This window comes from Notamacropus eugenii, chromosome 5, assembly GCF_028372415.1.
Source record: "Notamacropus eugenii isolate mMacEug1 chromosome 5, mMacEug1.pri_v2, whole genome shotgun sequence".
Lineage (NCBI taxonomy): Eukaryota > Metazoa > Chordata > Mammalia > Diprotodontia > Macropodidae > Notamacropus > Notamacropus eugenii.
The window spans coordinates 230,740,881-230,754,920 of record NC_092876.1 but is presented as its reverse complement, the minus strand read 5'-3'; the positions used below and the strand labels follow the sequence as shown (position 1 = coordinate 230,754,920).

At 41.3% G+C, this 14,040-nt stretch overlaps 1 protein-coding gene across 2 annotated transcripts in view; it reads left to right on the top strand.

The window, feature by feature from the left end:
• Positions 1-4,131: 4,131 nt before the first annotated feature.
• LRP2 (LDL receptor related protein 2) overlaps positions 4,132-14,040 on the top strand; it is a 253,428-nt gene continuing 243,519 nt past the window's right edge. Inside the window, exon 1 of one of the 2 annotated variants that reach the window (XM_072612238.1) lies at positions 4,132-4,503. In XM_072612238.1, the coding sequence (XP_072468339.1) occupies positions 4,401-4,503 (103 nt within the window). In that variant the 5' untranslated portion in view covers positions 4,132-4,400. The remainder of the gene's footprint in view (positions 4,504-14,040) is intronic. The other variant, XM_072612237.1, reaches the window with a different exon arrangement.

Sequence of the window (14,040 nt, the reverse complement as noted above, 5' to 3'; positions counted from 1 at the left end):
TCTAAAGGAAAATGAGTGTCTGGGAAGAAGTTTTTCCTCTGGTGATTCTGGTCTGTGTTCTCTGGGAAATCCAGGATGGACAGGAATTATACCAGCTTAAGAAGTAGAGATACAAAGACCAGTTTATAGAACTGAGATTTGGAAGAGATCTTAGTCTCTTAGTCTCACCTAATCACAGAGCCTCCATGGAGAACTGGAAGGGACCTTAGAGGTCATCTGGATTCAACCCATCTTTGTAGACTGATCATGCACCTGTCCCCTTTACCATTTTATTCCAGTTGATCTGACTTACTTATCTTTCACTGTCTGTCACATTCCATTTTCTGCCCAAGGGCTTCTGCTCAGGCTATCTTCCTTGTCTCCAATATTCTCCTTCCTCATCTCCACCTGGTAGAATCATTAACTTCTTTCCAAGCATGGTTCAGCTGTCACTTCTTATGAGGAAGCCTTTCCTGATCTTCTCCTCCCTCTCAGTTGATAATACTTTCTGTCTGTGTACCTGTCTAGTAGAATATAAGCTCTTTGAGGGCAAGGGCTATCTCATTTTTGTGTTTGTATCCCAGGTACCCAGTGTAAGCACTTGGAACACAGCAGATGCTCCATAAATGCTTCTTTAATGAATTATAGATGAGGAGGAAAACAATCCCAGAGAGGTTTAGTGACTTGCCCAAATGGTCAATAGAACTACATTTGAACAAATGTCCTCTGACTCCAAATCCAATATTTCTCTCCCTGTCCCCTCCCCCCCCCCCATTATACCACACTGTCTTCCTTTCAACATCTCATTTTACAGATAAGGAAACAGACCTAGAGTGTTTGCATTACTCACAGAGGTGGCAAAGTGGCAGTCAGGATTGGAGCCTGAGATCTCTGTCTACTGTATCACACTGCTTCTCAGTCTAAGGTCAGTTTTAGTAGAGTATTTTAATAATCTGTTTCCATCTGGACAACAAGACAAAAACATCTTTGGAGAGGGAAGTACAGACCAAGTGGAAAGAGACAGGGCACCTTTTCTCTCTGGAACTTTTTCAGATTACAGCTCTCTTCTTCCTATAAGGTGTTTCACAATTTTCATTAATTTCACTTTAATGCTAAGTTTTTCAAGGAAGAAAAAGAACAGGTAACATGCAGAAAACCTTACAAAGTATTTTGTCATAATGAATTAGTATTACAACAAAGCCCCAAATACATCAAGGAAGGCAATTTACAAAAAAAAAAACCCCAAACCCATAATTCTTCCATTCTCCTTGCAATTTGGTACATTTCTTTCCTTTTCTGACAACTATGCAAATCCAAAGGATCAATGAGAATTTATGAAATATAAATGTTCCTTAGCATTATAGGGTTAATTAAGTTCTATTTGAACTGGGTTGGCACTCGGGAAATAGAGGACTCTAGTTTATTCATCCCAAACACTAATTGTGTGATTTGTAGAAAAGGCAAACTACGTTTTATTTCTTCAAGTGATCACTGATTGTGATCGCTTTTATAAAATGCGCGCGCACGTGCACACACACGCGCACATACACACACACATTGATTATTGAAACTAACAATGAGACTGAATTGGAGAGTGAGAGAATGTATTTTTAAATATGTACCTTTAGAAGAAAGATGTGCTTCTCTCCGTTATTAGTCCCTATACCCCTCTGCCCCCCTCATCCCAATTCCTTCCTTCGCTGCTTCCCCTCACCCGAGTTATTTGGGATTAAAGGCAGCATCGGCCCCATACACAAACGCAGCTGGTTCCGTTTGGTCGGCCTGAGCCCTGCTGTGAAACTACGACAGGAATTCCAGTAAGTTGGCAACACTGCAACACAAAGAAAACAACAATAGGGAAAGCCCTTCCGTGCAGAAAGGAATGTTTCGAGCACCGTTCTCCTACAGTGAAAGGAGACAGACATACAGGAGAACGCGCTCGCTCAACACACACACACACACACACACACACACGTGCTTACGCTCACACACACACGGACACACACACACACACGCACCCTCCCCCCGCCCCCCTAAGAGGAGAGATTTGTAGGCAGCAGGTTTTTCTTTTTTTCCTCCCCCCCTCCTCTCCGCAGCTCTGGATCTTGTGATGGAGAAGCGCCTTATCCTCTCTTTGTAATTCAGAGGTGCCTGAGACGCTTATTGATTCTTCTGATCTGCCCCAGTATTTCTTGTGACTTGACCCCGGGTGCCTTGTGGTACCACCACACCAAGCCCCCTTGAAAACCGCACAAATCACATATCTCTCTGACTCTGCCTCTCTCTTCAAACTTCTTTCCGTTCTCTCTTTCTGTCCTTTTCTCTTTCCTCTGATCATTTAAGTCTCCAGTTGAACAGTTCCACTTCACTCTTCTCCGCAATTCTAAATTTCACTCAATTTGCGCAACAGCTCCGGACTCTTTGCAAGAGGGAAAGATTCTAGACACTCGGCTGATTGTAACGTTCTGTTGTTGGAGAAAAGTGTGTGTGTGTGTGTGTGTGTGTGTGTGTGTGTGTGTGTGTGCGTGCACGCGCGCGCGGGCGTCTTAAACTAAACTACTAAGCATCTCCGTGCCATTTCCATAACTAAGCTGTTACTCTACTGGAATCAAAACAATTCAAAAAACACTACCAACAATCCAAACGCCAGGGAAGTTTCAGCCCGGGCTGCTAAGGGTCACCAAAAGACCCAGGACGTTAGACGCAATTCAGTAGGCACCAGGAAGAAAAAGAGAGGGCAGAATTCCTGCCGGAAAGTGAGTATTGGCTGAAAGCTGCTTTTCGACAAAGTTTAAGGTCAGCTTCTCATGTATGGTGATAGAAGGTAGTCACCTCAGTTACTACGCTAAACTGGCCTTTAAAAAATGTAATTAAGTTTGCATTTCTGAATACACAAATTTCTGACTTTTCTCTCAGGGGTTGCTGTTTTCGGTACTTAATGCAGAAGTTGGGTGAACTGATTCTAAGAAGGTACCAGAATTACACCCCGGGGGAAAAAAATCACAATTTTGCAGAGAAACCAGGATTGAAATCATAGGTGCCACTTTACTCTTGAGAACCAGGACTGCATTTATTTATTTTCCCTCTCCCAATCCTTTTCAGTCCTTTCTCTCCACCATATGGTTAGACCAAGGAAAACGCTTTGTTTTTAATGTTTCTATTGATGCATTGTATTGGAAAAGATGTCTAAAGTGTTTTCAGAGAAGACCTACTTGTATTGCAGGGGGAGGGGGAGGGGGGACTTTCCCACCCGAGTTTTCCACTTCTCCACCAATAATACTTAAAATTATTGAGAGAGTCGCTTGTAATATTCCAGTGGGGTTCTAGAAGCGCCTACTTTTTCTCCTCGAGAGCTGAGACAGAAAATTAGTATTCTCTTTTACTAATGAAATGAAAATGAAATGATAGCCAAAAAAAGAATTTGAACAGGAGAAAGCTGTCCAAAATGCCAGACGAATTACTTAAAAAAAAAAAAACAAGACAATGAGCTTTTTAAAAGTTCCTTTCTCTAAATTCAGGGACACCTTTTTAATGGAATCTCATCAGTATGGGCCCTAACAGAGGCAATGTTCTTGTGTGAAGCCTGGAGATTTCAGATAAGGGGAATGAAGCGTATCTCTCCAGGGGGGACTTTTTCTTTTCATTTTCTTTCATTTCCAAGACAATTTGTAGATTGCAAAATAGTGCAGGTCAGATCAGTCGCTTAGTGTGCTAACTCGCCTCTGTGGCATGTAAAGTCGGGGGAATAGAGATTGCTGTAAGAGAAAGAGAGAGAGAGAGAGAGAGAGAGAGAGAGAGAGAGAGAGAGAGAGAGAGAGAGAGAGAGAGAGAGACAGAGACAGAGAGAGACAGAGAGAGAGAGAGACAGAGAGAGAGACAGAGAGAGAGAGAGACAGAGAGAGATAGACAGAGAGAGACAGAGAGAGAGACAGAGAGAGAGAGAGAGACAGAGAGAGAGACAGAGAGACAGAGAGAGAGACAGAGAGAGAGAGAGGAGAGAGGAGAGGAGAGAGAGAGAGAGAGAGAGAGAGAGAGAGAGAGAGAGAGAGAGAGAGAGAGAGAGAGAGAGAGAGAGAATGAATGTGTGTATGAACATCCCCGCTACTTTCAAAGCTGCAAAGTACAAGAGGGAGGGGCGGGCTACAGGGGGCCTGTCCCATTGGATTCCCTCCTGCTAGTTCCGGGGCGGTTGACTAAAAATGGCTTTATGCAATGTCTGGAGGGTGGAGAGTTGAGTAGGAAACACTATGTCTCCACTGTAGAACTCACTTTTCTGCCACAACTAGGGAAATAAGGTGAAAAGCCGAAGAAGGATCAAGAAAAGAGGAAAAACGCCACGTGGTACCAAGCTGTGCTGCTGGAAGCCCCTCCTGGGCTCCCCCCAGCTCTCCACACTGCTACACTAGCATCCCAGGGTACCAATGGGACTTCGTTGCCGTCGTTCCAGGATGGACGGAGGGACAGTCGTTGCCTGCAAACTGCTGATACTCCTTTTTGCTTGCACAGCACAGGTCAATGGCCAGGGTGAGTTACCGCAGGCCGAGCGCCCAGCACCCTAGCGCTCCTTCGGAGCGCCAGTCTGAAGGCGGGGGAGGAGGCTCCCTGGTCCCCAGGGGAGCGAGAGGATTTTCAAGTTCTCTGGCTGTCCCTGGGGCTGTTCAGGTTGCAGACCATTAGAGAACAAGATGGGAGCTCCCCTTTCCCAGTCTTTTCCCTAAGGGAGGAGGGAAGTCGGACGGACAGACGCTTGAAAGAGTAGTCGGGCGAGTTTCACTGACAGTTTACCTCATATTCACTCAGGGCTTTGTTCCTCTAGGGATTTCATTTTTCCCCACTTGAAAATACAGTCTAGTTCTTCACCCTATCAGTCTTTCCCTGGGCTGGACCATAGGAGAGATTGCAAGGACGGAGAAAGTTGTTCTGAAACTTGAGATTGATTTCCCAAATCATTTTCTGATTTGCCGTTGAATGACTTTCTTATCAGAGTCCATTCATTCATTTTGAAAACCTCTGACTTTTTTTCCCCCCACTTGGGCTTCATTGCAAAGGGAGTCCCCTCCAAGAGTTCGTGTGTGTTATTTCCGCTCCCCCCTCCCCATTCTCTACGAAGCACCTGCAAAACTTCGCCCCTTGTGATCCAAAGAAACAGAATCACGTAATGCTCACATCGTCTGAGGACCAGTCCCAGGCAGAGGGGAAGTCTGGGACTGGCTGGTACAAAGGGGAGGTGATGGTGCTTGGAGCGTGACTTTTCTTTTTCCCTTGTTAAAATGTGGTTTGTAGGGTTACTCTTGCTTGTGTACGCGCGCGCGCGTGCGTGTCCGCTCATCATTCTAAAGAATATATTACAGGCGCAATTGTTTGGTCTGAGGCTCTTTAAACTTCTTTCAAACAGATTCAGACCCAGGAATTTGGAGCGGGGGCGTGGGGGGGGGGAGCGGAGAAAGACTTAAGGATGAAGGATTGAATGGGAAAGGGGAGAAAGGAAGAAAGAAGGGGGAATTGGGAGATAGGAGAAAAGGGAAGAAAAGGAGCAAGAAGAAAAGTTAAGGAGGTAAGAGGCACACAAGAATGAGTGGAGCTGAAGAGGAGAAAGGGAAAAGGTGAAAAAGTGAGAGCAAGGATAAATATGGTTAGGAAAGAAAGAAAGAGTGAAGGGAGAAAAAGAGAAAGGAGGGAGAGGAGAGAGGGAGAGAGAGACAGAGAGAGAGAGAACGAGAGAGAGAGAGAGAGAGAGAGAGAGAGAGAGACAAAGAGAGAGAGACAAAGAGAGAGAGAGACAAAGAGAGAGAGAGAGAGAGAGAGAGAGAGAGAGAGAGAGAGAGAGAGAGAGAGAGAGAGAGAGAGAGAGAGAGAACAATAAAGTAAGGGAGAATGGAAGAGGTGGAGAAGGGGAGAACTTTTTCCTTGGGTTTTGCTGTTGCTAGGTAGCGGCTGAGAGCAGCATGTGACCAACAGACCTAGCTCCGGTCGGTGTAGGCTGCTGCTCAGCACTGGTACTAATCTGGCTGTGAGGGTGGAAGAGTCTCCCTTCTTAGCTCCCTTTTTCTTGCCTCTTGGACAACTTAATTTCCCTACAATGAATATGAAACCCTTGTTGTTGGAGGATTAGCAGAAGTAATATATTGATTCCCCTGAGCTGCATATTGGGGTGGAGGGATGGTGATTCTGGAAGGCTCCCGTTGATGGGAGAAAGGAGGTGGTGGGTAAACTGGGGAGGGGGACAAATTCAAATGGTTAATCTGCTTTCTTTGCTCAACTCTTAGTGTAAGCTCCTTAGAGGCAATCAAGTAAGTATTTATACAGCAACTCCTGCTAACAGAACCCATTTCAGAACTGAGAAGAAATCTGGAGACAGTCAACAAACTTCACTAGGCATGGAAAACCCATGTGAAAGGAGTCAGATGGGGTAGATAGATAATAATTCCTTTGTATTTCTTTCTAGATGTTGAACATGCATAGAAGAGTAAACCTGCTTTATTCTGAAGGATCTCAGGGTCGGAGATGAAGCATTCTTATTTTGTAAACAGGGTCATAGGATTGTTTAGATGCTCCTGGCAAAAGCCTGGTGAGGGGAAATCTTGACTTCACTCATCTGGAAGCAGTTGTCTAATAGCTACATGAATGATAAAAGTAATAATTTAGACAACTAATAAATGAATTTTCTCTGTATGTAGTCACTGAACACTGAATGATTACTAGTTTTAATATTTTACCCACACTATGCTATATTTATCTGTCTGTCTAGCAACCATCTTTCTTTTGAATTAGAGGATGAAGCTCAAGGTGACACTTTCCATGTACTACCTTCTATAGGAAGTCTTTCTTGGTTCCTTCAGCTGCTAGTGGTAACTAGGTGGTGCAATGGTTATCGTTCTGGGCTTAGAATTAGGAGGACCTGAGTTCAAATTCAGTCTCAGACAACTGCTAGCTTTGTGACCTTGGGCAAATCACTTAACTTCTGTCTGCTTCATCTTTGTCCTCTGATAAGACAGGGATAGCACCTACCTCCCATGATTGTTGTAAAAAGAAAATGATATGATATTTGTAAAGTGCTCTGTGAACCTATAACCCTATATAAATGTTTATTAGTGAACTCTTTTAATTTACCTCGTATTTCACTACTTTGTATTTATTGTTATTCACAATTATTCTGTAGATGCTCACATATACTTTTTGTCTCCTCTGTTAGAATGTAAGCTCCTTGGGAAAAGTGATTTGTTTAAGTCACTTGTGCTCTTATCCAGGTGCTTAATAAATACTTGGTGATTGATTTGTTGATTGATGTAGGCGTGACTGAGAAGCCTGAGTTATGCTAGCTGTTCTCTCCATACAAGGTAACATCTCCTTGCTGTTAGCTGATGTTACTACTTCCTTTCTCCCCTGAACCTGTTTCCGTTTAGGCTCTTTCTTTGTGAAGTTTTGTTCATTGAGCTTCCTTAAAATGAGGTACTCTTTTTCTCATGGCCAAATCTTGCTTCTTTTCCATAGTAGTTGATATCTGCTTTACTCTTTAAGATTCTACAGGTCATCCCAGTAGGACTTCTTTGGTTTTTTTCCTTTGGTTATATGCAGTTTTTATTGTAGATTCATAGAATATTGGGACTGGAAGGGACCTTACAAGCATCCAGTCCAGCCTCTTCATTCTGAGGATGAGGGAACCGAGAGTGATGAAATAACTTACCCAATGCCACCCAGTTGGTTAGGATCAAAACCAGGACTTTGTCTTTCTGCTTCAATATGAACATATCTTTGGCTAACTCTGTGGATCTAGAAGAGTTCTAGAAATCAGTTATTCTTAGCGCTGTTTTCTGAGGCTAAATTTTATGTGGATGACTAAGGTGAACTAGGATACTAGATGTGTTATATGTAGTAGGTCTAAGTCTTGCCATATAATGAATTAGATATAATTCAATATTCTGAAGACCTTAATCTTAGCTTGGTCTAAGATCTGACACCATTTCAATACCACACTTAGTGGTATCAATTTAGTCTTCCAAAGCTGTGCTGGCCTTGTTGGTCCATTTTTCTAATTCTTGGGCTATCAGAGCACATTCCTGAAGATCTTTGGCTATGAGTAGGGTTTCCCTAGTGCAAGCTGCTACTTAACTAGATTTTCAAACCCTCAAATTAATTGTTAGGTCATAGTTTTTCACTAACCCCTCATAGGGGTTTATGATTTCTTGCATACTTTCAAGATACTTCTAATGTACTTTGAAAGTAGTGTTTTTTGCAGTGTAGAACTGTTATTGAAATATCCAAATTTCTTGGTGACTTTTACATGCTATCTACCTAAAAGAGTTTTCCAGGGAAATAATAATATTAGCTAGCAATAGCTAACATTTATATAGCAACTACTATATGCTAGGTACTATGTTAAGCACTTTGTAATTATTATTTCATTTAATCTTCACAACAACCATGGGAGAGGGTAGGTGCGATTATTATTCCCATTTTACAAACAAGGGAACTGAGACAAACAGAGGTTGAATGACTTGTCCAAGATCACAGAGCTAAGTAAAAGGCTGATTCTGGATTTGAACTCGGGTCTTCCTGACTTTAAAGCCAGCCCTTGCAACAGAAACATATTCTAATAGTTTCTTTAGGATTTATTGAGTGTTCTTAAAGGTATAAATTAGACTATTCAAAGTAAACATATTGTAAATAGCCTTGTGTCATTTCTTGTAGAATAGCTTCCATTTGGTGCCCATGGGCACCAAGTCATGCAGTTAGGATAATCACCTAGCATCTTGAGAAAATTTTTTAACCATTCATAGTTCAAACTTGCAAAGTCTGGAGCTACTGCTGATGTTCATCATTTTGGAAGAGTCCTTTCTTGTGGTCAGGGATCAGGGTGTATTGTACAGAATCATCCAAAAGTCTTAGTGCAATTTTAAGTTTTCATAACTCCACATATAGCTTAGTACTAGCTATATGCTAGATATTGTAATTTGTTGAAGTCTACCAAAATAGAAGTTTTGATAGTGGCTAAATTTCTCCTGTATAAGTCAGGTTTCAAAGTCTGTCTTCTCTGCCTGTCTTGAGTTCTACTTAAGCCAGTATTTAGCAATTGAGCTTCGTAGAGTCCTGTGTAGAGTTGGTCTCAAAGAATTTGGGCCAGGATATTGCCTACGGTTGAGCGAACCAGATGATGCCAATAATTGCTAGCAATTAGGCCTTTTGAACATGCTGATTTTGGTCACATTTTCAAAATCCTAGGTCATATATATTTAGTCTTCATACTAGCCTTTGTGAATAAATGCCACCTCTGTAGGAGTTTCCTTCCTTCTTGAAAATTGTAGGTGGAATGTGAAAAGTGGTATGGTATCATAGCAAGAGCCCTGGATAGGTGTCAGGAGACTAGAAAGTCCCAGCTTTTACCCTCAGGTCAGTTTTTCTTTTTGAGAGTCAATTTTCTCTTCTGTAAAATGAAGCATTTTGACCAGATTATCTTTAAGGTTTCTTTTGGCTCCTGTCTAATACACCAAATTAAAAAAAATCACTATTCTTCTTGTCTCTGTTATTGCCCCCCTCCCTCAAACTTGGGAGCATGTGAACATCATACCATTTTGGCATCTTCTCTAAATTCAAAATACCCTTGAGATGGCCTTATCTATGAATGACACACCTGCCAGTTATTCCTCTGCATAAGGAGTGCCTTTCATTACTTCAATTTCCATCCTCATTACTTTCTAGTACCATGCCACACACCCTACATGGACTTGGTGAATACACACTGATGACAACTGTTGAACATATCTATACAGCTTTTAACGTTTTGAAGTACTAACAGTTTTTAAAAACAATATTAGCTTTAACAGTTTCATGAGAGAGACTCGCATTGTTATTTTCATTTTTATGTAAAGAGATATGGATGGAAAAGTTAAGGGACTGTGTCAGGGTTACTGAGGAAGAACAAATCACTCAACACCAACCAGAGGAAAAAATATTGAAAAACATGCTAAAAAATCTTATGTTTCTCTCCCACTGCTTGGGAGTATGTCTTTCAGGTTAGTGGGGGGTGTGGAGAAAGGGGGAGAAAATAATTTGGGGGGATTCTTTGTGTTTCCTTGAAGTTTTCCCACCTTACTACTTGGTCTAAACCAACAGTTTTCACTTGACTCCCATAGGAATTGATTCATCTCTGAGAGCAGCTTCTGGAGAATCAAGTGAGAAAAAAACAAGACCCAAAGAAGTTTTAAATTCTCAGTACTTGTCCCATTCTCACCACCCAAATCCTTTCCTATCATTTCTGGTACTTAGTTCCTATTCCAGGCACCAAGCCCTTACTTCTGAGGCTGTGTAAGCAGCAAGAATAAAGAAGAAGGACTTAGAAATGTATTAAAATGCTTTCTATTGAGCAAATGACAAATCAGAAAACCATGCCTATGTATATTTCAAAAGTGTCTAAAATTTAACTTAGAGCTATAACTCTAAGGACATGCCCTTGGCATTGTAAGGGACTTCATGCTAACATTTGATTCAGAGACACTGAGATCAATTGCTAATCTCAGATCTCTATGTGCTACATTGTGATCTTGTCCTGAGGCTAATTACCAGGGACTTTGTTTCTGGTTTATGTGTCATGGTGGGAACTGGAAGATTGAAAAGCTAGTGCTTTCATTTCAGAAGCAAGATTATCAGGTTTTAGCTTGGGGAAGTTCTCCCCCCTCTCCCTCCCCATCATTGACAAAAACAGCACAGCAAAACCATGTTTCAAACTACAGATGAGAAAATTTGAAGGGTTACATCGAAGCCCTCCATGCTTTTGGCTATTAACCATCAAAATATCCCTGACACCAAAGTTACTATTGCTGGGTTTTTTAAATTAAAAAAAATTTTCTTTTATTTTTTATTATTGCTGTTTTAAAAAGGGAAATAATAATAGAAGGCATAGAGCCACTTGCTACCCTGTACACAACATCCTGTTTATTGTCCGGGTCCTGCTAAGAAACTGATGACTCAAATTACATTCCACACTGGAAGGGGCTCCACTAACTGGGCATACCACTTTACAACTTGTGCATTAATTAGTCAATGACATTTAGTAAGCACCTACTGTGTATCTGGCACTGTACCAAGCATTGAGGGTACAAAGAAAGACACAAGATAGTCCCTACTATTAAGATGTTCACAGTCTAATAGGTTGGATAACATGGACATCGCTAGGTACCAACAGGAAAAACTGGAGATAATCAGTAGAGGGAAGGCATTTGAATGAAAGGAAATTGGGAAACTCTCCTTGTAGAAGATGGGATTGTAGTAAAAAAGACAAAGAAGCCCTGGGGGGGGGGGGGGGGAGGTGGAGAAGAGCATTCTAGGCATGGGCATAAATCAGTGCAATTGCCCAGAGTCTCAAGACGGAGTATTTTGTGTGAGGAGAAGCAAGGAGGTTGGTATCACTGGTTCAAAGAACATGTGTGGTGGTGGAAGATGTAAGAAGGCTGCAATGGTGCACGTATGTGCATATGCTTGTGCATGTGTGTGTGCATGTGTGTGTGCATGTATGTGTAGAAATTCAGGTTATGAAGGACTTTATCAAGCAGAAGATTCATATTTGATTCTGTAGATGACAGGGAGCCAATGGAGATTATTATATGACACGATCAGACATGCACAGTAGTAAGAACAATTTGACAACTGTGTGTAAGATGAACTGGAGTGGGGAGTGACTTGTGGCCAGGAGCCCAGCCAGCAGGGTATTCCAATAATTTAGGCTTGAAGTAATGAGGACCTGCTGAAGGGTAGTGATTATTGTGGTAAGTAAAGAATGCCTTGTAGCAGTGAGAGCCTAGTTATAAATCTGAGTAGGCTTAGAGGTTCCTTGAAAATAAGTACCTGTTCATTGACTCAGAGCAAGTTATAGTTTCTTTTGGATGAACAGAAAGGAACAAATATCAATTCATCATATCTAATACATTTTTTATTGTGCTTACTATGTACAAAAGTTATATGATCTGCAAAGCACTTTCCATATGTTATCTCATTTGATCGTTACAACAGCCTTGGGAGTTTAATTGCTCTGATCATTCCTCTTTTATTGATGTGGAAACTGAGGTCGACAGATTAAGTTACTTGCCCAGGGTCACACAGCTAGTGAGTATCTGAGGCAGTGTTCAAACTCAGGTCTTCCTGATTCTAGACCCAGAACTCTACATTTCTTCACTCAGTCCTCTATGCTATGTACTCTCTTGGGTTTGTTATGAATGCTGATTGCATTCATTTTATCACTGGTGTACTTTTTGGAAGGGGGAGGGCAGGGACATCCGTGGACAGTCTAAGCAGCACTAATCAATCAATTAACAAGCATTTCATTGATACCTTTATATGACATATAGAAAATGAAATGTTTTACACAAGGTAATTTTCTTTGTGATGATAACAACCCTCTAAAATATCAAAAGAGGCAGTGAGGTATAATAGATTATTATTCTACTTGACTTGGAATAACAAAGATTCAAGTTTATAGGACTATCTTTTTACCCTTCTAAACCTCAGCATTCTCATCTGTGATATGGGAACAATAATACTTGTACTTACTATCCACCTCACAGTGTTTGTGGGAAAAAGCTTCATAAATCTTTTTTTTTATTAATTTATTTAACTTTTAACATTCATTTTCACAAAATTTTGGGTTCCACATTTTCTCCCCTTTTGTCCCCTCCCCCCACCCCAAAACACCGAGAGTTCAAATTGCCCCTGTCTGCCAATCTGCCCTCCCTCCCTCCCCACCCCTTCCCTTTGGAAGGCAAGCAATTCAATATAGGCCAGATCTGTGTAGTTTTGCAAATGACTTCCATAATAGTAGTGTTGTGTAAGAACTAATTATATTTCCCTCCACCCTATCCTGTTCCCCATTACTTCTGTTCTCTCTTTTGATCCTGTCCCTCCTCATGAGTGTTGACCTCAAATTGCTCCCTCCTCCCCGTGCCCTCCCTTTCATCATCCCCCCCACCCTGCTTATCCCCTTATCCCCCACTTTCCTGTATTGTAAGATAGGTTTTCATACCAAAATGACTGTGCATTTTATTCCTTCCTTTAGTGGAATGTGATGAGAGTAAACTTCATGTTTTTCTCCCACCTCCCCTGTTTTTCCCTCCATTGAAAAGTCTTTTGCTTGCCTCTTTTATGAGAGATAATTTGCCCCATTCCATTTCTCCCTTTCTCCTCCCAATATATTTCTCTCTCACTGCTTGATTTCATTTTTTTTTTAAGATATGATCCCCTCCTCTTCAGTTCACTCTGTGCACTCTGTCTCTACGTGTGTACGTGTGAGTGTGCATGTGTGTGTGTGTTATCCCACCCTGTACCCAGATGCTGAATAGTTTCAAGAGTTACAAATATTGTCTTTCCATGTAGGAATGTAAACAGTTCAACTTTTGTAAAGTTCCTTATGACTTCTCTTTGCTATTTACTTTTTCATACTTCTCTTCATTCTTGTGTTTGAAAGTCAAATTTTCTTTTCAGCTCTGGTCTTTTCATCAAGAATGCTTGAAAGTCCTCTATTTCATTGAAAGACCAATTTTTCCCCTGAAGTATTATATTCAGTTTTGCTGGGTAGGTGATTCTTGGTTTTAGTCCTAGTTCCTTTGACTTCTGGGATATCCTATTCCATGCCCTTCGATCCCTTAATGTGGAAGCTGCTAGATCTTGTGTTATCCTGATTGTATTTCCACAATACTTGAATTGTTTCTTTCTAGCTGCTTGCAATATTTTCTCCTTGATTTGGGAACTCTGGAATTTGGCCACAGTGTTCCTAGGAGTTTCTCTTTTTGGATCTCTTTCAGGCGGTGTTCTGTGGATTCCTTGAATACTTATTTTGCCCTCTGGTTCTAGAATGTCAGGGCAGTTTTCCTGGATAATTTCATGAAAGATGATGTCTAGGCTCTTTTTTTGATCATGGCTTTCAGGTAGTCCCATAATTTTTAAATTGTCTCTCCTGGATCTATTCTCCAGGTCAGTTGTTTTTCCAATGAGATATTTCACATTATCTTCCATTTTTTCATTCTTTTGGTTTTGTTTTGTGATTTCTTGGTTTCTCATAAAGTCATTAGCCTCCAT